This window comes from Ranitomeya imitator, chromosome 1 (assembly GCF_032444005.1).
Source record: "Ranitomeya imitator isolate aRanImi1 chromosome 1, aRanImi1.pri, whole genome shotgun sequence".
Lineage (NCBI taxonomy): Eukaryota > Metazoa > Chordata > Amphibia > Anura > Dendrobatidae > Ranitomeya > Ranitomeya imitator.
The window spans coordinates 799,765,332-799,789,663 of NC_091282.1; the positions used below are offsets into that span (position 1 = coordinate 799,765,332).

The window sequence follows — 24,332 nt, forward strand, 5'->3', positions numbered from 1 at the left end:
CCCCCACTGATCCTGATCCATATTTGGTGCTACACCTGTTACTTTTTTGCTGTACAGCGACCCCTCCAGTCACCTGTGTGAACTGCATCTTGGCTTATTACGTACATGGAGCTCAATGGGTGACAAGGGAAAGACTAAAAGGGTCAGTAGCACTCCAACACTGTGACCCCTTCATTCTTAGGATTAGTGAAGATCCAGGGGGTCAATCATAAAATGATGGCATGAGATGGGAGTACCCCTATAATTAAATTCTGAAGCTTAGAATTAGTGGGGTTATGTCAATGGTCTGTGGTCCTCCAGCTATTAAAAACTACAACTCCCAGCATCCTAATGCATTCTGGAAGCTGTAGTTTCACATCATGTTGGAGACCACCGTTATAGGCAGTGTACCTTGGGGAGGTGTTGGCCTAATTCTTGGCTCCAATCCTGTTTAGTGATATTTGCTATAAAGAAATTGATCTTTTGGAAGTCTCTGAATTGTTGACTTTTTACTCTTTAGTGCTCAAATGAAGCCGTGTTTGTGGCTGACTTTCATCCCACTGATACAAATATCATTGTCACGTGTGGAAAATCTCATCTGTACTTCTGGACGCTGGAGGGAAATTCTCTTATCAAGAAACAAGGATTATTTGAGGTAATAGCAGTGTTTCTGTTAGAATCAATTCCGTTGACTATGATGGAGAGTCACTGCTTTTGTATGCACACCTTCCTCTTTGCTTGGAGGGGGTACCGCCATGGGTCCAGCATATGGTCCCTAGCTGCCCATAGAATTGTGATGTTCATTATGAATCTTGTCTGGGACTTTGATGTTGGTGGCCTGTCCGTGCAAGAAATCATCGATATAAGATCAGTGGTAGTCAATCAAAAAGATTTGCGCAATCCTGGTACAATTAACCAGATCCTTGTGAACTGCTCCAACCTGCTAGACTCAACACATGACGTCACACTGGTAGTACAAATGAGACGAGGCACCAGGGACTCCGGCAGGTAGAAGGCTGTTCACAGGTCTCTGGTCCAGTGGCCACAGATTACTGACATGTTTCTGTTAATGTTTTGGATCATATCTAACAGTGTGAGCTGAACACTCTGCACCCCACCCATGTGCTATTAGCAGATCCCGCAGCTGCTGGATGTACCCAGTGTACAGAAGCAGAGCAGCTCTGTACAATGTAGCCACCATTTTTTAGGTACTGCAGCGCCTATCACAGGTGTTGGGGCAGGTGGCTGTTGGACCGGTCTAGTATTGATAACCTGTCCTAATAATACAGCTCTGGCAAAAATTAAGAGACCACCACATCAAACCCTGTCATGGGCAGCCCAGTCTCCAGACATGAACCCCATTGAAAACCTCTGGAATGTAATCGAGAGGATGACGGATAGTCACAAGCCATCAAACAAAGAAGAACTGCTTACATTTTTGCGCCAGAAGCAGTGTGAAAGACTGGTGGAAAGCATGCCAAGACGCATGAAAGCTGTGATTAAAAATCATGGTTATTCCACAAAATATTGATTTTTGAACTCTTCCTGAGTTAAAACATTAGTATTGTTGTTTCTAAATGATTATGAACTTGTTTTTTTTGCATTATTTAAGGTCTGAAAGCACTGTTTGTTTTTTTAAATTTTGAGCATTTCTTTTTCAGAAAAAAAAATAGAAAATGTACTGCTTGGAAATTCGGAGACATATTGTCAGTTTATTGAATAAATCCATCTAAAGTTAATTTATCCATCGGATTTTTCTGAATTGTTACTTTTATTGTTAGTTATGATTTTTTTTTTCCTCCTGTCTATATTCACATGTCTGTCTTCATAGAAACAAGAGAAACCAAAGTTTGTTCTGTGCGTCACTTTTTCGGAAAACGGAGACACAATCACCGGAGATTCAAGCGGAAATCTTCTAGTTTGGGGAAAAGGTAAGTCTGATTAGGATAGCTTGTGAGTTCGGGTATAATGGGAAAACCATCATCAGGTAGTTATGGAACTACACGGCTGGACATCCTGCGATTAGTGGGGCTGTAGGTCTATTGGGGCTTTATCAATTGTTAGGTGACGCTTGCAGATGTGTTCTCCGTGGGACCACTGAGGTCATGTTCTTTGTTTTCTCACTTTCTTGTGTTGCATCTATAGGTACTAATAGAATCAGCCACGCAGTGCAAGGAGCCCATGATGGCGGTATTTTTGCACTTTGCATGCAGAGAGATGGCACTTTGGTCTCCGGAGGTAAAGATCGGAAGCTTATATCCTGGGGTGGAAATTACCAGAAAGTGAATGTAGCAGAGGTAAGTGGGCCCATAGGGGCATGAGCTACAGCAGGAAACGCACAAATCCGATGATCTGATTATTGACTATATAATTACTGGAAATGTCCGATTTTCATGCACTTGACGACTTGTGGATGTTTCCCTTGTAAGATTCCGGATCAGTTTGGGCCGGTGCGGACTGTTGCAGAAGGAAAAGGCGATGTTGTCCTGATCGGAACCACAAGAAACTTTGTCCTTCAGGGAACATTGGCCGGAGACTTCAGTACAATCACACAGGTAAGTGTCAGATTAAATAACAAGGTTTTACCTAATAGTTCTGCTGCTTTGCATCAACGCCTTTGATATTATCCACTCTTTCTGGTACGCAGGGTCACACTGATGAGCTTTGGGGATTAGCTTCACACTCCCAGAAGCCTCAGTTCCTGACATGTGGGCACGACAAGCAGATCACATTATGGGATGCCATCAGTCATCGGCCAGTCTGGAGCAAGTCCATAGAGGTTTGCATATTGATGGTTGCCCAGCATTCCTAGAAGCCAGTACGAAACCATTGGAAACAACTCATGGATTCCCACTTTATTTATTCTAGGATCCAGCCCAGTCTGCCGGCTTCCATCCCAGTGGTTCTGTTGTAGCAATTGGGACACTGACGGGCAGGTATGTTGAGAAATCCTAAATAGCTCACTGTCTTTTAGGTTATATCTGCACTTTAAGGAGAATTACGGTGTCAGGATGGTTCAGACATTGAAGTTGTGCTTCCTCCAGCACTTGCTGCATGAAAAAACCAATATCCTGCTCCAGCACTGAGTATTGGACCTCTAATCTTTGCCATTTCATCCCTAAAATCCCATATTAGATGCGAAGTTTAGTATTTAGATGGTTGGGGTCATTTCACCGCTGCTCCATTCGTGTTTTTCGCTTGTCGTTCGGGGACAGCACTTGCACATGTGACGGCTGCAGCCAGTCATTGGCCTCAGCGGTGATGATATCTTGGTCGGCACATGATCACTGAAGCTGGTAACTAGCTGCAGTGGTCTCCTGCATGGGGTGGGCGTGTCATCAGGACAAGTGAAAATACGGAAATGTCAGCGTTGTAAATTTTCGAGCCTTTTTATTAAGAATTTTCATATCTGTCACTCTATTCATGGTGTCCAAACCGTGTACGACCGTAAGTAGAGCCTGGATACTAGGTTGCAGCCAGATATGTTTTTCCCTGAAACGCTGCCACATTTATTGTTTCGGACTGGGACTATAGAGAGTTGTGACTAGTCCGGCCCAGCCGCGGCTGGCTTCCTCTCACACCTAGTTGATTAACAAGTCGCTCCCTTGTGTGTGTATATAGGGAGAGACCTGTCAATCATTTGGAGTGGGTCATCTCTCCAAACTGTTCTCTCTGAAATATGTCTCGTTACAATCGTGCCACCCTGCTGAGGGGGTGGCTGCCTCCCTGCTGAGGGGGTGGCTGTCTCCCTGCTGAGGGGGTGGCTGTCTCCCTGCTGAGGGGGTGGCTGTCTCCCTGCTGAGGGGGTGGCTGCCTCCCTGCTGAGGAGGTGGCTGCCTCCCTGCTGAGGGGGTGGCTGCCTCCCTGCTGAGGAGGTGGCTGCCTCCCTGCTGAGGGGGTGGCTGCCTCCCTGCTGAGGGGGTGGCTGCCTCCCTGCTGAGGGGGTGGCTGCCTCCCTGCTGAGGGGGTGGCTGCCTCCCTGCTGAGGGGGTGGCTGTCTCCCTGCTGAGGGGGTGGCTGCCTCCCTGCTGAGGGGGTGGCTGCCTCCCTGCTGAGGGGGTCGCTGCTACTCGCGGTTTGTGCATGAATTGAGCGATTGGTCCCCTTTAATACTAATTCTCACCTCTATGCCCCATTTATTATGTAATAATCAGCGGTCTTTATTGCTACGGTAAATGGAATATTTCTCTGTGGATTTTTTTTTTCTGGCAGGTGGTTTGTGTTAGATACCGACACCAAAGACCTGGTGACTGTACACACTGATGGGAACGAGCAGCTCTCAGTCATGTGCTACTCTCCAGGTTCGGATTCCTTTAATCTTGAGCTTCTGATTGGTTGAGCTGTTCCATTTCTGCCTTTCCTAGAAGTATGTTATTCTGCTTATGTGGGAAACTACCAGCAGAGCAATATGGCTGCTCACAGCCGCGGCTCCCTGCTGTTCATTCTTACATTAGATCTGAGGTCACTGACCTGAAATTAGTTTATAGCCCCAGTAATGAACCCCAAATGAGCAATTGTAGTCTGTACAATCTGATTGCGTCAATCTGCCAGTGCAGGCCAAGCTTAGCTGGGGCAATGAATGCACTAAGGCTTAAAGGGACAGTAGCATAAAATTCTCCCGCATTTTGTGCTTTGCAGATTATTGCATTCTTTTGCTCCCTGCTATCAGTCACATCTGTGTGCTTTTCTGTTGTATGGTCGGGGACGTGTTGAACCTCCAGAGGCTGATGGGAAAGTAGTTGCACCCAGATTTCCTTTTGCCGCTCCTCGGCTTTCTGCTGACTCATATCCGGGAATGTCGTCTCCATTTTTTTTATACCTTTTTTTTTTATTCACCTTCTCTCTTACTGAACAGATGGAAATTTCCTCGCAATCGGTTCCCATGACAACTACATCTATATTTATGCCGTTAATGAGAACGGGAGGAAATACAGTCGCATTGGCAAATGCTCGGTAAATTTTTTTTGTTTGTTTTTTACTTTTTTACTCATGCATAAAATTGTTGTGTCTCAAATTGTAGACTGTGAGCCTTCGCGGGCAGGGTCCTCTCTCCTCATGTACCAGTCGTGACTTGTATTGTTCAAGATTATTGTACTTGTTTTTATTATGTGTACCCCTCCTCACATGTAAAGCGCCATGGAATAAATGGCGCAATACTAATAACGGAACGGAAATAATAGCGCAATGTATGTCGGAGGCAATAAATGCAAAACGATATTTAATTTTTAGGTATTTTATGGCGTCCCATTCCTTTTTTTTTTTTTTTTTTTTTGCTGAGCCTGATATTTTGAAGGCACACTCTGTGCAGAACGGAATCTGTGTCATGTGACTTGGGGTAGACACCTAAAAAAAATTATCCTACAGGATCACGCACTGCTGGGAGAGGCCCACAAGTCTGGCCGCTAGAGATCTGCAGCCTTTATGGGACCAGACCCCAGTCATGATAAATCCATTATGACCGGGAACAGTTCTTTTATGTATATTAGCCACAATTTGCTTTAACCCCTTAATGACCGAACCTATTTACCACTGTCACTTTATGAGGTAATAACTCTTCTATAGATCCCACTGATTCTGAGATTTTCTCGTGAGATATTGTACTTCATGATAGTGGTAACATTTCTTCAATATGACTTGTGTTTATTTGTGGAAAAATAAACAGAAATTTGGGGATAATTGTGACATTTTTGCAATTTTCAAACTCATGCCCTTAAATGACAGAGAGATGTCATGCAAAATAGTTAATAAATACACATTTCCCAAATGTCTACCTACTTTACATCAGCATATTTTTTTTTTTGTTAGGAATTTATAAGTGTAACTCCCCTTTAGGGCTACCACGGTACACTGGGTGTTATGGGGGGTCTCACCTCTCCAGGGCGCAGTGCCTCCACCCGAATCTTGATTGGAGTTCTCTCTCTGGGACTGCAGAAGGGCTATTATCTTCTGCCAGGGGCTGATTCGGGAAGCCCCTGCCGCTCTCAGTACACACTCACAGGGATCAGGAGTAAAACAGTTTAACAGGTTTATTGCTATGCAGCATAAATTAGATGGATTTAAAAGAATAACATGAAATACAAATAACTGTGCTCTGTCAAGGTCATATACACATCTCACTCTAATTCTACTTCAACCCTGCAAGTATAACGTAGTAGGGTTTTTTGTTTGTTTCTTCTAGTTTAACTCAGTCCAAACGTTGGGGCCCAGTTGCCGCGGATGCAGGCGCGCAAATTAAAACAGTTGGTGCACTTAGACGAATATAACTGGCAATAGTCTGGGCTGTAATGTACTCACTGTAAATAACGCTGGTAGGACCACAAGTCTCAGAAAGTCACTCACGGCACGTCTCTAACGGTCGGATGGTTCTCTGGACACCAGCTGGGGGCGGCCGGATTCATTCCTTTATACGGTGGGAGTGCAGGCAGAACTCTCCAAGTTCTTGATGCAACTTGCTCCAGAGGGTAACACAAAGTCGCACTCTCTCCAGCAACACGAGTATATCCGGGAGGACAGCAACCCTGCAGCATGGGGTCAGGCAAGTTCCCCGTGCTCCGTCCCTCCCCAACAAGATACCACGCTCTTTTCTTCCTCTGAATTCTTAGTTTCACTTTCTCCCCAGCTCCTGCCTCCAAGTCCCTCCTCCTCCAATCAAAACTGTGTCATCTGACTCAAACAAGGATCCCTGGGAATTGTAGTCCAGGGGTCCTTGGGAATTGTAGTCCACTGCAGCTCAGAGGAAAATCTGCTAATGTCTGTAGGTCCTGGTATAACAGCAGCTGCAAAGCTCTTCTTAGTGTCTGTAAATCCCAGTATACCAGTAGCTGCCCTAACAGTTCCCAGTGCAGGTGTTACATAAGGGTTAAAATTTGACCAGCGATTTCTCATTTTTCCAACAAAATTTTCAAAACCAATTTTTTTAGGGACCACATCACATTTGAAGTGACTTTGAGGGGTCTACGTGATCAAAGATACCCAGAAGTGACACCATTCTAAAAACTGCACCCCTCAGGGTGCTCAATACCACCTCCAAGACATTTAGAAACCCTTCAGGTGCTTCACAGGAACTGAACTAATGTGGAAGGAAAAATTTACATTCAGTTTTTTTCACCAAAATTGTACTTTGGGCCCAAACATTTTTACTTTCACAAAGGTAACAGGAGAAAAAAAAACAATCACAACCCTAGCATAACCCAAACCCCAACTGCAAAGATTGAAAAAAAAAATTATTATAATTTTGATCCAAATAAGAGGGTGATAAAAGGAGATTTGATTTACAATTTTTTACTTTTAACCCCTTCCCGACCTTTGACGCCACGTAGGCGTCATGAAAGTCGGTGCCATTCCGACCCATGACGCCTATGCGGCGTCATGGAAAGATCGCGTCCCTGCAGACCGGGTGAAAGGGTTAACTCCCATTTCACCCGATCTGCAGGGACAGGGGGAGTGGTAGTTTAGCCCAGGGGGGGTGGCTTCACCCCCTCGTGGCTACGATCGCTCTGATTGGCTGTTGAAAGTGAAACTGCCAATCAGAGCGATTTGTAATATTTCACCCATTATAACGGGTGAAATATTACAATCCAGCCATGGCCGATGCTGAAATATCATCGGCCATGGCTGGAAATACTAGTGTGCCCCCACCCCACCCCTCCGATCGCCCCCCCACCCCCCCGATCTGGCCGGTACACTGCTCCGGCTCCCCTCCATCCAGTGCTCCGCTCCCCCCCGTGCTCGTGTCCGCTCCCCCCGTGCTCCAATCACCCCCCCGTGCTCCAATCACCCCCCCTGCACTCCGATCCACCCCCCCCGTGCTCCGTTCCACCCCCCCGTGCTCCGTTCCAGCCCCCCCGTGCTCCGTTCCACGCCCCCCGCGCTCCGTTCCACCCCTCCCGCGCTCCGATTCCCCCCCCTGTGCTCCGATCCCCCCCCCCCCGTGGTCCCCCCCCACCCTATCATACTTACCGATCCAGCCGTGGTCCCGTCCGTCTTCTCCCGGGCGCCGCCATCTTCCAAAATGGCGGGCGCATGCGCAGTGCGCCCGCCGAATCTGCCGGCCGGCAGATTCGTTCCAAAGTGCATTTTGATCACTGAGATATAATCTATCTCAGTGATCAAAATAAAAAAAATAATAAATGACCCCCCCCCCCCCTTTGTCACCCCCATAGGTAGGGACAATAAAAAAATAAAGAAATTTTTTTTTTCCACTAATGTTAGAATAGGGTTAGGGTTAGGGGTAGGGTTAGGGTTAGGGGTAGGGTTAGGGGTAGGGCTAGGGTTAGGGTTAGGGGTAGGGTTAGGGGTAGGGTTAGGGTTAGGGCTAGGGTTAGGGTTAGGGGTAGGGTTAGGGTTAGGAATGTGCACACGTATTCTGGTCCTCTGCGGATTTTTCCGCTGCGGATTTGATAAATCCGCAGTGCTAAACCGCTGCGGATTTATGGCGGATTTACCGCGTTTTTTTCTGCGCATTTCACTGCGGTTTTACAATTGCGATTTTCTATTGGAGCAGTTGTAAAACCGCTGCGGAATCCGCACAAAGAAGTGACATGCTGCGGAATGTAAACCGCTGCGTTTCCGTGCAGTTTTTCCGCAGCATGTGTACAGCGATTTTTGTTTCCCATAGGTTTACATTGAACTGTACACTCATGGGAAACTGCTGCGGATCCGCAGCGTTTTCCGCAGCGTGTGCACATACCTTTAGAATTAGGCTATGTGCACACGGTGCTGATTTGGCTGCGGATTCGCAGCAGTGTTCCATCAGGTTTACAGTACCATGTAAACATATGAAAAACCAAATCCGCTGTGCCCATGGTGCGGAAAATACCGCGCGGGAACGCTGCGTTGTATTTTCCGCAGCATGTCAATTCTTTGTGCGGATTCCGCAGCGTTTTACACCTGTTCCTCAATAGGAATCCGCAGGTGAAATCCGCACAAAAAACACTGGAAATCCGCGGAAAATCCGCAGGTAAAACACAGTGCCTTTTACCCGCAGATTTTTCAAAAATGGTGCGGAAATATCTCACACGAATCCGCAACGTGGGCACATAGCCTTAGGGTTAGGGTTGGAATTAGGGTTGTGGTTAGGGTTAGGGGTGTGTTGGGGTTAGTGTTGTGGTTAGGGGTGTGTTGGGGTTAGGGTTGTGGTTAGGGTTAGGGGTGTGTTGGGGTTAGGGTTGTGATTAGGATTATGGCTACAGTTGGGATTAGGGTTAGGGGTGTGTTGGGGTTAGTGTTGGAGTTAGAATTGAGGGGTTACCACTGTTTAGGCACATCAGGGGTCTCCAAACGCAACATGGCGCCACCATTGATTCCAGCCAATCTCGTATTCAAAAAGTCAAATGGTGCTCCCTCACTTCCGAGCCCTGACGTGTGCCCAAACAGTGGTTTACCCCCACATATGGGGTATCAGCGTACTCAGGACAAACTGCGCAACAATTACTGGGGTCCAATTTCTCCTGTTACCCTTGTGAATCTAAAAAAATGCTTGCTAAAACATAATTTTTGAGGAAAGAAAAATGATTTTTTATTTTCACGGCTCTGCGTTGTAAACGTCTGTGAAGCACTTGGGGGTTCAAAGTGCTCACCACATATCTAGATAAGTTCCTTGGGGGGTCTAGTTTCTAAAATGGGGTCACTTGTGGGGGGTTTCTACTGTTTAGGCACACCAGGGGCTCTGCAAACGCAACGTGACACCCGCAGACCATTCCATCAAAGTCTGCATTTCAAAAGTCACTACTTCCCTTCTGAGCCCCGACGTGTGCCCAAACAGTGGTTTACCCCCACATATGGGGTATCAGCGTACTCAGGAGAAACTGGACAACAACTTTTGGGGTCCAATTTCTCCTGTAACCCTTGGGAAAATAAAAAATTCTGGGCTAAATAATAATTTTTGAGGAAAGAAAACGTATTTATTATTTTCACGGCTCTGCATTATAAACTTCTATGAAGCACTTGGGGGTTCAAAGTGCTCACCACACATCTAGATAAGTTCCTTTCAGGGTCTAGTTTCCAAAATGGGGTCACTTGTGGGGGGTTTCTACTGTTTAGGCACATCAGGGGCTCTGCAAACGCAACGTGACGCCCGCAGAGCATTCCATCAAAGTCTGCATTTCAAAACGTCACTACTTCAATTCCAAGCCCCGGCATGTGCCCAAACAGTAGTTTACCCCCACATATGGGGTATCACCGTACTCAGGAGAAACTGGACAACAAATATTGGGGTCAAATTTCTCCTGTTACCCTTGGGAAAATTAAAAAATTCTGGGCTAAATAATTATTTTTGAGGAAAGAAAACGTATTTATTATTTTCACGGCTCTGCATTATAAACTTCTATGAAGCACTTGGGGGTTCAAAGTGCTCACCACACATCTAGATAAGTTCCTTTGGGGGTCTAGTTTCCAAAATGGGGTCACTTGTGGGGGGTTTCTACTGTTAAGCCACATCAGGGGCTCTGCAAACGCAACGTGACGCCCACAGAGCATTCCATCAAAGTCTGCATTTCAAAACGTCACTACTTCACTTCCGAGCCCCGGCATGTGCCCAAACAGTGATTTACCCCCACATATGGGGTATCAGCGTACTCAGGAGAAACTGGACAACAACTTTTGGGGTCAAATTTCCCCTGTTACCCTTGGGAAAATAAAAAATTGCAGGCTAAAAGATCATTTTTGAGAAAATAATTTTTTTTTTTATTTTCATGGCTCTGCGTTATAAACTTCTGTGAAGCACTTGGGGGTTCAAAGTCCTCACCACACATCTAGATTAGTTCCTTTGGGGGTCTAGTTTCTAAAATGGTGTCATTTCTGGGGGATCTCCAATGTTTAGGCACACAGGGGCTCTCCAAACGTGACATGGTGTCCGCTAATGATTGGAGCTAATTTTCCATTTAAAAAGCCAAATGGCGTGCCATCCCTTCCGAGCCCTGCCGTGCGCCCAAACAGTGGTTTACCCCCACATATGGGGTATCAGCGTACTCAGGACAAACTGGACAACAATATTTGGGGTCTAATTTCTCCTATTATCCTTGGCAAAATAGGAAATTCCAGGCTAAAAAATCATTTTTGAGGAAAGAAAAATTATTTTTTATTTTCATGGCTCTGCGTTATAAACTTCTGTGAAGCACCTGGGGGTTTAAAGTGCTCAATATGCATCTAGATAAGTTCCTTGGGGGGTCTAGTTTCCAAAATGGGGTCACTTGTGCGGGAGCTCCAATGTTTAGGCACACAGGGGCTCTCCAAACGCGACATGGTGTCCGCTAACAATTGGAGCTAATTTTCCATTCAAAAAGTCAAATGGCGCGCCTTCTCTTCCGAGCCCTGCCGAGTGCCCAAACAGTGGTTTACCCCCACATATGAGGTATCGGCGTACTCGGGAGAAATTGCCCAACAAATTTTATTATCCATTTTATCCTACTGCCCATGTGAAAATGAAAAAATTGAGGCGAAAAGAATTTTTTTGTGAAAAAAAATTACTTTTTCATTTTTACAGATCAATTTGTGAAGCACCTGAGGGTTTAAAGTGCTCACTAGGCATCTAAATTCGTTCCTTGGGGGGTCTAGTTTCCAAAATGGGGTCACTTGTGGGGGAGCGCCAATGTTTAGGCACACAGGAGCTAGCCAAACGCGACATGGTGTCCGCTAACGATGGAAATAATTTTTCATTCAAAAAGTCAAATGGCGCTCCTTCCCTTCCGAGCCTTACCATGTGCCCAAACAGTGGTTTACCTCCACATGTGAGGTATTGGTGTACTCAGGAGAAATTGCCCAACACATTTTAGGATCCATTTTATCCTGTTGCCCATGTGAAAATGAAAAAATTGAGGCTAAAAGAATTTTTTTGTGAAAAAAAAGTACTTTTTCATTTTTACGGATCAATTTGTGAAGCACCTGGGGGTTCAAAGTGCTCACTATGCATCTAGATAAGTTCCTTGGGGCGTCTAGTTTCCAAAATGGGGTCACTTGTGGGGGAGCTCCAATTTTTAGGCACACGGGGGCTCTCCAAACGTGACATGGTGTCCGCTAAAGAGTGGAGCCAATTTTTGATTCAAAAAGTCAAATGGCGCTCCTTCCCTTCCAAGCCCTGCCGTGCGCCAAAACAGTGGTTTACCCCCAGATATGAGGTATCAGCGTACTCAGGACAAATTGGACAACAACTTTCGTGGTTCAGTTTCTCCTTTTACCATTGGGAAAATAAAAAAATTGTTGCTAAAAGATAATTTTTGTGACTAAAAAGTTAAATGTTCATTTTTTCCTTCCATGTTGCTTCTGCTGCTGTGAAGCACCTGAAGGGTTAATAAACTTCTTGAATGTGGTTTTGAGTACCTTGAGGGGTGCAGTTTTTAGAATGGTGTCACTTTTGGGTATTTTCAGCCATATAGACCCCTCAAACTGACTTCAAATGTGAGGTGGTCCCTAAAAAAAATGGTTTTGTAAATTTCGTTGTAAAAATGACAAATCGCTGGTCGAATTTTAACCCTTATAACTTCCTAACAAAAAAAAATTTTGTTTCCAAAATTGTGCTGATGTAAAGTAAACATGTGGGAAATGTTATTTATTAACTATTTTGTGTCACATATCTCTCTGGTTTAACAGAATAAAAATTCAAAATGTGAAAATTGCGAAATTTTCAAAATTTTCGCCAAATTTCCGTGTTTATCACAAATAAATGCAGAATTTATTGACCTAAATTTACCACTAACATGAAGCCCAATATGTCACGAAAAAACAATCTCAGAACCGCTAGGATCCGTTGAAGCGTTCCTGAGTTATTACCTCATAAAGGGACACTGGTCAGAATTGCAAAAAACGGCAAGGTCTTTAAGGTCAAAATAGGCTGGGTCTTGAAGGGGTTAATCACTGTGATCAGGTATATTACAGTAATCAAATGGAACCTATAGGAAAAAATTCTGGGTAACGGCTGGCAGATCTTGGTGGACACCCGCCATTTTTTTCCCATGAAAGTGACTCCGGGACAGATCAGTAGGGCCAGAGAATGGCGGAAGTATCAGGGGTTCTCGGGGAGCATGAATTCTCTCTCATCTGACATGTATATCATGTCAAAAGAGCAAGAAATCACTGTAACATTCAGCACACCTTTTTTTTTTTGTAATTGCCGTTATTCACTCAATAACGGCGATCACGTGATCAGGGACTGGAAAATCCGGCACTGATCATGTACTCCCCGGGAGCCAAGACCACAGAGATTTTCAAACTCTGGGGGGGCACTACAGTCTTATTCACGATCGCCATTTCAATAGGGCGATGAGGGTCTAAGTACCTTTAGCAGGCGCTGTTTTAATGCGCATCGTCGGTCGCTAAGGCGTTAAATTATCATTTAAAAAAAGTCTGATATTTCGAGCAATGCTTCCAGTGAAAAAGCTATGCAAATTAGAAATCTTCCAGGATGAAGAAAGTGCACATTCGAATGCCATATCTGAACATTTGGAAACATTGCCTAGGACAGTGATGGCGAACCTTTTAGAGACCGAGTGCCCAAACTGCAATCCAAAACCTACTTATTTTTCGCAAAGTGCCCTGAATACTAAGGTTTTAGATTAGAAAGACAACTGGTACATTAGCACGCTGTAGAGTCAATATCAAAGAGCTTGTAAGCGCTGCACTCCAAGCCTAAGATACTGGCCACCAATTGTAGTGAAGGTCTGTTCTTGAGAATGAAGAGTATTTTTAATCAAAATGAAAATTGCAAAGTTGTTTGTTTTTACAACCTCTTTAAGGCAGGGATATCAAACTCAAATACACAGAGGGCCACAGGTAAAAGCTTGCAGAAAGTTGCAGGCCAACCTTGATATTTGTTAAAAAAAAATTAAAAATGTCTACAATTGAGGAAGTTTTTCCTTATCAAATAAAACGCTTACCTTTTGGAATTATAGTGGAATAATATATGTTCTGTAACAGCAGTAAAAAAGCATATGGCCCAATGGCCTAATTTAAATATGTAATAACAAAGGATAAAAAAAACCTTGAATAAAGCAGATGATAAAGTATGATGCAAACAAAAGTACTCCCAAACACAGTATACAGTGACCTCCTCCACACACACACAGTATGATGGCCCTACTGTACCCCCCTCCCTTAGTTCCCCCAACAAAGAATGGTGACCCCATCACAGTATGGTTCTCCAACTGTAATCCCCACACAGCCCTCCGTACAGTATAACGGGCACATAAAGTCCTCTATATAGTACAATGGCTCCACATACCGTAGTTCTCCATAAAGTATAATGGCTTCACATAATCCTCCATACAGTGTAATGGCCCCCACATTGTCCTGCATAAAGTGTAATGGGCCCCACATAGTGCTCCATACAGTATAATGGCCGCACACAATGCTCCATACTATAAAATGGCCTCACATAGTGCTCCATACTGTATAATGGCCCCACACAGTGCTCCATACTGTTGAATGGCTCCACACAATGTTCCATACAGTATAATGGCACCACACAATGTTCCATACTGTATAATGGCCCCACACAATGCTCCATACTGTATAATGGCCCTACCTGATGCTCCATACTGTATAATGGCCACATGATGCTCCATTCTGTCTAATGACCCACATGATGCTCCGTACTGTATAATGTGCCCACGTGATGCTCCATACTGTATAATGGCCCCACATAGTTTCATATAGTTTCATACTGTATAATGTGCCCACATGGTGTTCCATACAGTATAATGGCCTCACATTAAAAACAAAAATACTGTATATACTCGTGTATAAGCCGACCCAAATATAAGCTGAGGCCCTTAATTTTGCCACAAAAAACTGGGAAAACTTATTGACTCGAGTATAAGCTGGGTATGTATTGACTCCTAATCCTTATTCTGGTATGTATGGCTCCTTATCCCCGTCCTTGTATGCATGGCTCCTTATCCCCGTCCTTGTATGCAAGGCTCCTTATCCCCGTCTTTGTATGCATGGCTCCTTATCCCCGTCCTTGTCTGCATGGCTCCCCATCCCTGTCTTTGTATGCATGGCTTTTTATCACCGTCCTTATATGCATGGCTCCTTATCACCGTCCTTATATGCATGGCTCTCTATCCGCATCCTTGTATGCATGACTCCTCATCCCCGTCCTTGTCTGCACAGCTCCTCATCCCCGTCCTTGTATGCACGGCTCCTCATCCCTGTCCTTGTCTGCATTGCTCCTCATCCCTGTCCTTGTCTGCATGGCTTCTTATCCCCGTCCTTGTATGCATGGCTCCCCTGTCCCATCCTTGTATGCATGGCTCCTTAACCCGTCCTTGTCTGCATGGCTCCTCATCCGTGTCCTGGTATGCATGGTTCCTCATCCATATCCTTGTATGTATGGCTCCCATGAGATAAGCATAAAAATAAATCCTACTTGCCTTCCCTGCGCGCCCTCGAAGCATCTAGTTCCTGTGCCAGCAGCTGTACCGGCTGGACGATCACTTGTCCCCGCTCATAATGAATATTCAGCTTTCTCCATGCCTATGGAAGTGGAGAGAAGTGAATATTCATTACCTTAATGAGCGGGCACCCGTGATAGCCTGGCTGCTGCAGGAAGACGGCGGCTGTAACTCTGCACACTATGAGAGAGAGGTGAATATTCATTGCCAGCGCAGTGAATATTCATTTCTCTTTAGCAGCAGGCACAGGCTTTACCTGCAGCAGCCGGCTTCTGCCTCCTGTGACCTGATGGGACAGCAGAGAAGAGTGGCCACAGTGCTACTGAGGAGGGAGATGACCATGGGGCTGAGAAGAGTGGTGGCGGCACTAGTCCTGAGGAGATGGCGCACGTACCTACTGGGAAGGCTAACTGCCACTGGCCTAGAACATGAGAGTAACTACCTCCAATAGGAGGCACTAGAGACTGCTTTATGCCTCCTGAGAGCTAATTTGCATACCTTCTTCCCAGGGAGCATTGCCTGGCCTGTCAGTCTTCACAAACAGAACCTGTACTCCCTGACACTAAAGACAACACATCAACAATATGGGCGCAATGGTCACAACGAAAATTTTAAAAGTTTTTCTTAAATTTTGGAGAAGTTGGGTTTGTTTTTTCTTAGTCTTCTGATGCCCACTCTGCTGTTAGCTGTGTGTATTCATTCCACCCCCCTTTTTTTTTTTTATTTCTTTTTTAGGGTCACTCCAGCTTTATTACTCACCTGGACTGGTCAGTGAATTCACAATATCTGATGTCTAATTCCGGAGATTATGAAATCCTGTACTGTGAGTGCTTTCTGCTTTTTGCTTCTTTTTTTTCTTTTTTTCTGTCTTCCAGTCTGAGAATTGGCAAAAATAAAGTAAATAGCGCCACCTGCAGGAATTATTACTGAGTGTTGTCGGATGTCGATATGTTCCTTACGTTGTAATATCTCCTGATGTCGCCTCCATTCCAGGGATTCCCTCAGCCTGCAAGCAAGTGGTCAGCGTGGAAACCACCAGAGACCTGGAGTGGGCGACCTATACCTGCACACTCGGATTCCAAGTTTTTGGTCAGGAAAACTTTATTAAGAATGAACGATCTATACAGAAGCAGAATGCTCAGCCTGTGGGGCGGAGGGGTGTATATAGCCAAATATGTAGTGAAGGCTTGGGGAGAATCATTACTTGTATGTATAAATATAGACAGGACAAGCGTAACACATTATTATGGGGCTCCATGTGGCCGGCTTCAGCAGGTAGGTCAAATAATGCTTAGAATTATTGGGACTCCATAGTGGGCAGAAATAATGCACACAGTGACATCACAGCTCTGGGGATAATGCACACAGTGACGTCACAGCGCGGTGGGATAATGCACACAGTGACGTCACAGCGCAGGGGGATAGTGCACACTGGGAGGGGGGTAGTGTACACAGTGATGTCAGAGTGGGGAGGTTAGTACCACTGATGTCACAGCGGGGGGATAATGCACACAGTGACATCACAGCTCGGGGGATAATGCACACAGTGACATCACAGCGCGGGGGGGATAATGCACACAGTGAAGTCACAGCGCGGTGGGATAATGCACACAGTGACGTCACAGCGCGGTGGGATAGTGCACACCGTGGGGGAGGGGGTAGTGCACACAGTCATGTCAGAGTGGGGAGGTTAGTACCACTGATGTCACAGAGGGGGGATAATGCGCACAGTGACATCACAGCTCGGGGGATAATGCACACAGTGACGTCACAGCGCAGGGGGATAATGCACACAGTGATGTCACAGCGTGGGGGGATAGTGCAGACAGTGGGGGAGGGGGTAGTGCACACAATGATGTCAGAGTGGGGAAGTTAGTACCACTGATGTCACAGCGGGGGGATAATGCACACAGTGACATCACAGCGGGGAAATAATGCACACAGTAACGTCACGGCGGGGGGATAATGCACACAGTGATGTCACAGCAGGGGGATAATGCACAGAGTGACGTCACAGCGGGGGGGATAATGCACACAGTGACGTCATGGCGGGATAATGCACACAGTGACGTCACGGCAGGGAGATAATGCACACAGTAACGTCACGGCGGGGGGGATAATACACAGTGATGTCACGGTGGGTGAGGGGGGTGTTAATGCATTCAGAAAATGTCACCATGTACAATTTGACATCAGATCACAGGAAAAACAAGATATGATGATGTCACAAGCAGTTATAATAGAAAAAGGACTGCTGCAGGGAAGGGAGTAACCATAATAATCGATATTAAAATTTGACAAACTGCATCCTGTGTCTGGAGCAAAGCGAGGGTCCGCCAGATGTCGCGCTGCCCTGGTAACTGCCCTCGTTCAGGGCATCCATAATGTAAACCCCCCTGCATTCTGGAGACGTGTTGCCAGGAGGCTCGTCCACTTATTCTATGACTTCTCCTCTCCAGGAGTGTGGCCAGAGGGCTCAGACGGGACCGACCTCAACGCCATCTGCAGGTCGTCTGATCAGAAGCTTCTGGCTACTGGAGATGATTTTGGCAAAGTCCACCTGTTCTCATATCCCTGCTCACAGTACCGGGTAAGTGATAGTAAACGGGTACAATTGTGTAACTTCCACCATTCACTCCTTTCCTTGGCATTTACTCCAACGTACCTGCCGTTTGTGTATACAGCTCCTTACCAGACCTTTGTGTCATCACGGGAGAACAAACGATCCCTGCATAGACAATGGTGCATGTTTTAGTACCGCCATACACATTAGATGGAGTTGTGGTCTGTAAAATGGAACCCGACACATGATTCGGGGAGAGAGAAGGACCCAGGATTTCCGATGGCCGATCCTTTTTTTCGCCCCCAGAGGAGTCTGTGCTGTGCCCTCATGGAGCACACAAGGGTGGTCCTGTGTTTGGAGGAGTCTGTGCGGCTCCCTCATGGAGCACACAGGGGTGGTCCTGTGTGCTCCCTCATGGAGCACACAGGGGTGGTCCTGTGTTTGGAGGAGTCTGTGCGGCTCCCTCATGGAGCATACAAGGGTGGTCCTGTGTTTGGAGTAGTCTGTGCGGCTCCCTCATGGAGCATACAAGGGTGGTCCTGTGTATGGAGGAGTCTGTGCGGCACCCTCATGGTGCACACAGGGGTGGTTCCGTGTATGGAGGAGTCTGTGCGGCGCCCTCATAGAGCACACAAGGGTGGTTCTGTGTATGGAGGACTCTGTGCGGCGCCCTCATAGAGCACACAAGGGTGGTCCTGTGTATGTAGGATTCTGTGCGGCTCCCTCATGGAGTGCACAGGGATGGCCCTGTGTATGGAGGAGTCTGTGCGGCGCCCTCATGGAGTGCACAGGGATGGTCCTGTGTATGGAGGATTCTGTACGGCGCCCTCATGGTGCACACAAGGGTGGTTCTGTGTATGGAGGAGTCTGTGCGGCGCCCTCATGGAGTGCACAGGGATGGTCCTGTGTATGTAGGATTCTGTGCGGCGCCCTCATGGTGCACACAAGGGTGGTTCTGTGTATGGAGGAGTCTGTGCGGCTCCCTCATGGTGCACACAAGGGTGGTTCTGTGTATGGAGGAGTCTGTACGGCGCCCTCATGGTGCACACAGGGATGGTCCTGTGTATGGAGGAGTCTGTGTGGCTCCCTCATGGTGCACCCAGGGGTGGTCCTGTGTATGGAGGAGTCTGTGCGGCTCCCTCATGGAGTGCACAGGGATGGTCCTGTGTATGTAGGATTCTGTGCGGCGCCCTCATGGTGCACACAGGGGTGGTCCTGTGTATGGAGGAGTCTGTGCGGCTCCCTCATGGTGCACACAAGGGTGGTCCTGTGTATGGAGGAGTCTGTACGGCGCCCTCATGGTGCACACAGGGGTGGTCCTGTGTATGGAGGAGTCTGTGCGGCGCCCTCATGGTGCACACAAGGGTGGTCCTGTGTATGGAGGAGTCTGTACGGCGCCCTCATGGTGCACACAAAAAGGTGGTTCTGTGTATGGAGGAGTCTGTGCGGCGCCCTCATGGTGCACACAGGGATGGTCCTGTGTATGGAGGAGTCTGTGTGGCTCCCTCATGGAGCACACAGGGGTGGTTCTGTGTATGGAGGAGTCTGTGCGGCGCCCTCATAGAGCACACAAGGGTGGTCCTGTGTATGGAGGAGTCTGTGCGGCGCCCTCATGGAGTGCACAGGGATGGTTCTGTGTATGTAGGATTCTGTGCGGCTCCCTCATGGTGCACACAGGGGTGGTTCTGTGTATGGAGGAGTCTGTGCGGCTCCCTCATGGTGCACACAGGGGTGGTCCTGTGTATGGAGGAGTCTGTGCGGCGCCCTCATGGAGCACACAGGGGTGGTTCTGTGTATGGAGGAGTCTGTGCGGCTCCCTCATGGTGCACACAGGGGTGGTCCTGTGTATGGAGGAGTCTGTGCGGCGCCCTCATGGAGTGCACAGGGATGGTTCTGTGTATGTAGGATTCTGTGCGGCTCCCTCATGGAGTGCACAGGGATGGTTCTGTGTATGGAGGAGTCTGTGCGGCTCCCTCATGGTGCACACAGGGGTGGTCCTGTGTATGGAGGAGTCTGTGCGGCTCCCTCATGGAGCACACATGGGTGGTTCTGTGTATGGAGGAGTCTGTGCGGCGCCCTCATGGAGCACACAAGGGTGGTCCTGTGTATGGAGGAATCTGTGCGGCGCCCTCAAGGTGCACACAGGGGTGGCACTGTGTATGTAGGATTCTGTGCGGCTCCCTCATGGAGTGCACAGGGGTGGTCCTGTGTATGGAGGAGTCTGTGCGGCTCCCTCATGGAGCACACAAGGGTGGTCCTGTGTATGGAGGAGTCTGTGCGGCGCCCTCATGGAGTGCACAGGGTGGTCCTGTGTATGGAGGAGTCTGTGCGACTCCCTGAAGGAACACAGACCGTCATTTGCTGAACAGTTGTTTGGGTAACAGATCTCTATGGTGTCTGGGGGCTTTACGCCCCTCTTCTTCTCGTACGGTTAACCTACAGACTGTAGAAGAGGCAGCAGATTAAATAACTCTGCATAGGAGCTGTGTACACTAATTGGTTAAATATTTTTATTAGTCAAAATGCAATTTCACGAGTATTTTTTTTTTCTTAAAAATATTTGAAACTTTTTTAAAATTCTCTTTTACTATGCGCACTTGGTTTATTTTGCAGACATCCAGCCACGCTTACTGTGGCCACAGCAGCCACGTCACGAATGTCAGCTTTTTGCTGGAGGACAGCCATTTAATCTCTACTGGCGGCAAAGACATGAGCATCATGCAGTGGCGCGTTCTGTAGTCGCCTCGAAGACCCCAAGAGAATCCCGTAAAACACCGACACTTGCCTTCCGCTGCACGGGCTGCTTAACGAGTCGTGGAGACCTCAGGAACCAAATTCCCAACACCGTCACCCCCTATTACCGCCAATCCGACCTCCCGGTATTGTCCGTCAGCTTCTTTAGGGGTAGGGAAATCTCGCTGTGCAGCACACGACACAATGTAACGCAGGAAGCGCCGAGGTCCGGTACTCGCCGTGTGTAATGTCAGTTTATTAAACTCGCCTCGTGTACTCCGTGTTTTGCCATGAGCAGTATTGGATCCATGATGGTGATCCAGGCCGGTACGTTGCGTTAGTCTTCACACCCTAGGAACTGTTAATGTGAATGTTTCTTATCCGGCTTCAGTACTTTGGTGCTTGTACTTATCTGTCGTCATTCTTCTTCCCCCCCCCCCAGATATATAGGATTGTTCATAGCATCTGGGCACTGCTGTCGTCTCATTCCCGTGTGTTTGTAACCTCGGTGTGCGTTTTGGATCTGGTGAGGTGTATACGATCTGCAATAATTTTTTTCCCAGGGTTATTTTTTGTTTTGTTTTTATATACCGTATTTAAATCTGTGATTCACAGCTTTCGTGCTAAATTCTCAAAATGTCTCCTGGTTTTAATAGGGGGAGAAAAAAAACATTTTAACAAAAAATCACTTCCGCCACCCCTCTACAGACTGTGGATGATATTGCAGAACTGCCCTATTCACTTTGGTGGAGCTGAGCTGCAATACCAAATACAACCTATTGTCAGGAGTGGCATCGTTTGTTTGTTTTTTTTGAAGGAGGCACACATGCATTTTTTTCCCCACTTCTTTTAAGGAGAGAGGTCACTTTCGGGGGCCGGTTGTGGAGCAGCAGTGGATTTACATCCTAGCAGATCAGGTAGAGATTTTACATTAGAAGGAAGGCTGCTTGTTAAAGGGGCTCTCCAGGATTTGACAAACATGACAACACCTGATATGTGTTGTCTGTTGTTGCATCTCAGCTCAACTGAAGTCAATGGCGACTGAACTGCAATGCCTATTACAAGGGATGACGTTGTTTGTTTTTTTTGTTTTTGTTTTTTTAAATAAGAAATCGGCCATTAGAGTTGAGAAAAAGATTTGCCGGACCACTGTGTTAGTAGAACATAGTTACCGAACTGGCACCTTTCCTGGCTCTTCTTCTGATTAGTAGGCAGACGTGATGTCATCCGCACGTTATGACACAGCTATGACATCATGCCGGGCCTGCAAATCAGATGAAGTGCCGGGGATTCCAGAATGCGGCTCTGGTCGTCTGCCATGGACTACCAACGTGTACCATGGAAAAGGGTGTTGTGGGAATCTTTTTGATAATCTCTAGCATCCATTTTTTGCTATTCCTGGATGACCCCTTTAAATGACTGCATTCGGAGAAGGTAGGGGACGTGTGAGGGTTTGAGGAAGGTTTTTGATCGAGAACTAATAGTCCAGTCTGCAAGAAATAAAGCGTCATCATTCTATAACAGAAAGACATTAAACTTTCTAATATTTATTTTCACATTTCCCCAAGATCTCTGCTTGCTGTCAGTGAATGTAGTTTTTCACCTTTTACCTAAAGAAGCTCAAAAAAACAAAACATAAAGACCTTGTTGGAAGTTGCAGAACTTATTCTGCTCCACCGTTTATTATAACCCTATAATGATGACGCTTTATTGAAAACTTGTAGATGCAGAGGATATGTGTATTGCCCTGGGGATGAGGAGGAAGATGCGGTGTTATTGTTTGGGTTCTATAATTTGGAGCCAGTGCAGACCTAAAGGCTAAAAACCGAGGACGGGACCTTTGCTGGTACCGCAATACTAGGTGTGCCCAAGGGGTGGCGCTCAGTTCTGCTCCATACAAGCCCCCAATATTGGTTGGACTGGAATTGTAAGTTATCACTTGTACCTTTTTAGGACTCTGGAAACAAAATTCCTGCAAGAACCCCAAGTGATCAGCAGTGTGGAACCTTGAGAACAAGTGTTTCCCTGCAGCGCCATCACAGGAGGGAAGAAGACCTGCCCAGTTCTCATAAATGGGCAATCCAAGTATTGCATAAGGTGCTGGGTCCCTCTTCTGAATGTGGGACCCCCATCCATTAATAAGGGATCTCAAAGCAGATTTAACCAAGTCGACCACCCGCTTAACTTCTAAAGTGTTTACTGTAGACTGTGATCTTCAACTTATGCTTGCCTAGCTCCGGTGACACTACAACCCTCAGCTGGGAGGAGTAGTTCCACCATAATATAGCCACATAGGCGTTTAATGAAGGATACGTAGCTGTAGAGCCAAGTGCCTTTTCTGTTTTACTGTTCCAATGCTTCCCGCAAGCGGCACCTTGAGGAGCAAAACTTGCAGTAAAGTCATGATGCAGCGAGGATGCGCTCACGCAGCTTTACGCTTTTTATACTGAACATATCGAGCGCCGCGGATCCCACTTATCTTTTAGTTTCCGGCGACTTATTGTGAGTCTGTTTTTTTTTTTTTGTATAGTGGTTTTATTGTGTCAGGTTACACCTGCATGGAAGGGAACACTTATCTACAAATTATTTAATCTTCCGGTCTATGAGAAGGAACCCGTTCATGCGAACCGGAAACCTGTATTACCTTATGATTGTTTGATTAAAAGGCTTGAAAAGCAATGTTTACATGGGGAGGGGGGAGCCTGGAAATAAATCTGAAACTTGTTACAAAATCCTGTCTGTTTTATTTCTTCTATAGATTTATCATTTATGACCATTCAGCCCTCTGTTATTCCTCCCGGAGCGCCGACACATTGTATACGGTAGGGTTTGAAAGTTTCTGAACCCATTAGGATATGTTATGCATAATTTGCATCACATTTTCACACAAGTCCTAAATGTATAGTGGATGTAAAAAGTCTACACAACTCTGCTTAAAAAAAACAAAAAAAAAAAAAAACAGGTTTTTGTATTGTAAAAAAAAATTATACCAATCTTTGAGTGGAAAAATGTAAAACGAAAATCTGCTCTAAATAAATCTCCACACCTTTACACTAATGCTTTGTTAAAGTCCCCTTTGAATTCATGACCACATTCCATTTTTTGGGTTGGAATCTGTGTGGCACATCTAGAATTGGTGATCTTAGCCCGTTCTTCCTTGTAGCTCCACCTCTGTCAGATTGCAGGAGCATCTCTGGTCTACAGCACCCTCTTAAGGTGACCAACACATTTTCTGGGCTTGGGCTGGGCCATTAAAAAACTTTTAATTTTCTTCTGCAAAGCCGTTCTTTGGTGATATGGAGGTCTCTTAGCGCCTTTGTTGTGCTGGAAGGTGAAATTCATCTAAAGCTTTTTTAGCAGAAGCCTGAAGGTTTTAATGCAAAATTGACTAGTATTTGGAACTGTTAATATTTTCCTCCAATTTGACTAAAGTCCTAGTTCCTGCTGCTGAAAAACGGCCACAAAACACACTGCTTCACCACCATGCTTTACTGTGTGTATGGTGCTCTTTTGGTGATGCACAGTGTTAGCTTTTTACCTTTTAGAATTATAGCCGAAAAGTTTAAAACTTGGTGTCAACAGACCATAACATTTTCCCCACATGCTTTTGGCAGACTTGATGTAGGTTTTAGCAAAACGTAGTATGGCTTTGATGTTTTTCTTTGTAAGAA

General features: G+C 46.3%; 1 protein-coding gene across 5 annotated transcripts in view; it reads left to right on the forward strand.

Moving 5' to 3' along the window:
* The window catches only part of EML1 (EMAP like 1), a 161,548-nt gene extending 138,155 nt beyond the window's left edge, over nucleotides 1–23,393 (forward strand). For all 5 annotated transcript variants that reach the window (XM_069738298.1, XM_069738315.1, XM_069738289.1 and 2 more), the window contains 12 exons: nucleotides 500–634; nucleotides 1,811–1,910; nucleotides 2,125–2,276; nucleotides 2,409–2,534; nucleotides 2,627–2,758; nucleotides 2,848–2,915; nucleotides 4,192–4,280; nucleotides 4,835–4,932; nucleotides 16,101–16,188; nucleotides 16,359–16,454; nucleotides 17,825–17,955; nucleotides 20,542–23,393. In XM_069738298.1, coding sequence (XP_069594399.1) covers nucleotides 500–634; nucleotides 1,811–1,910; nucleotides 2,125–2,276; nucleotides 2,409–2,534; nucleotides 2,627–2,758; nucleotides 2,848–2,915; nucleotides 4,192–4,280; nucleotides 4,835–4,932; nucleotides 16,101–16,188; nucleotides 16,359–16,454; nucleotides 17,825–17,955; nucleotides 20,542–20,667 — 1,341 coding nt within the window. In that variant the 3' untranslated portion in view covers nucleotides 20,668–23,393. The remainder of the gene's footprint in view (nucleotides 1–499; nucleotides 635–1,810; nucleotides 1,911–2,124; nucleotides 2,277–2,408; nucleotides 2,535–2,626; nucleotides 2,759–2,847; nucleotides 2,916–4,191; nucleotides 4,281–4,834; nucleotides 4,933–16,100; nucleotides 16,189–16,358; nucleotides 16,455–17,824; nucleotides 17,956–20,541) is intronic.
* Nucleotides 23,394–24,332: the final 939 nt, after the last annotated feature.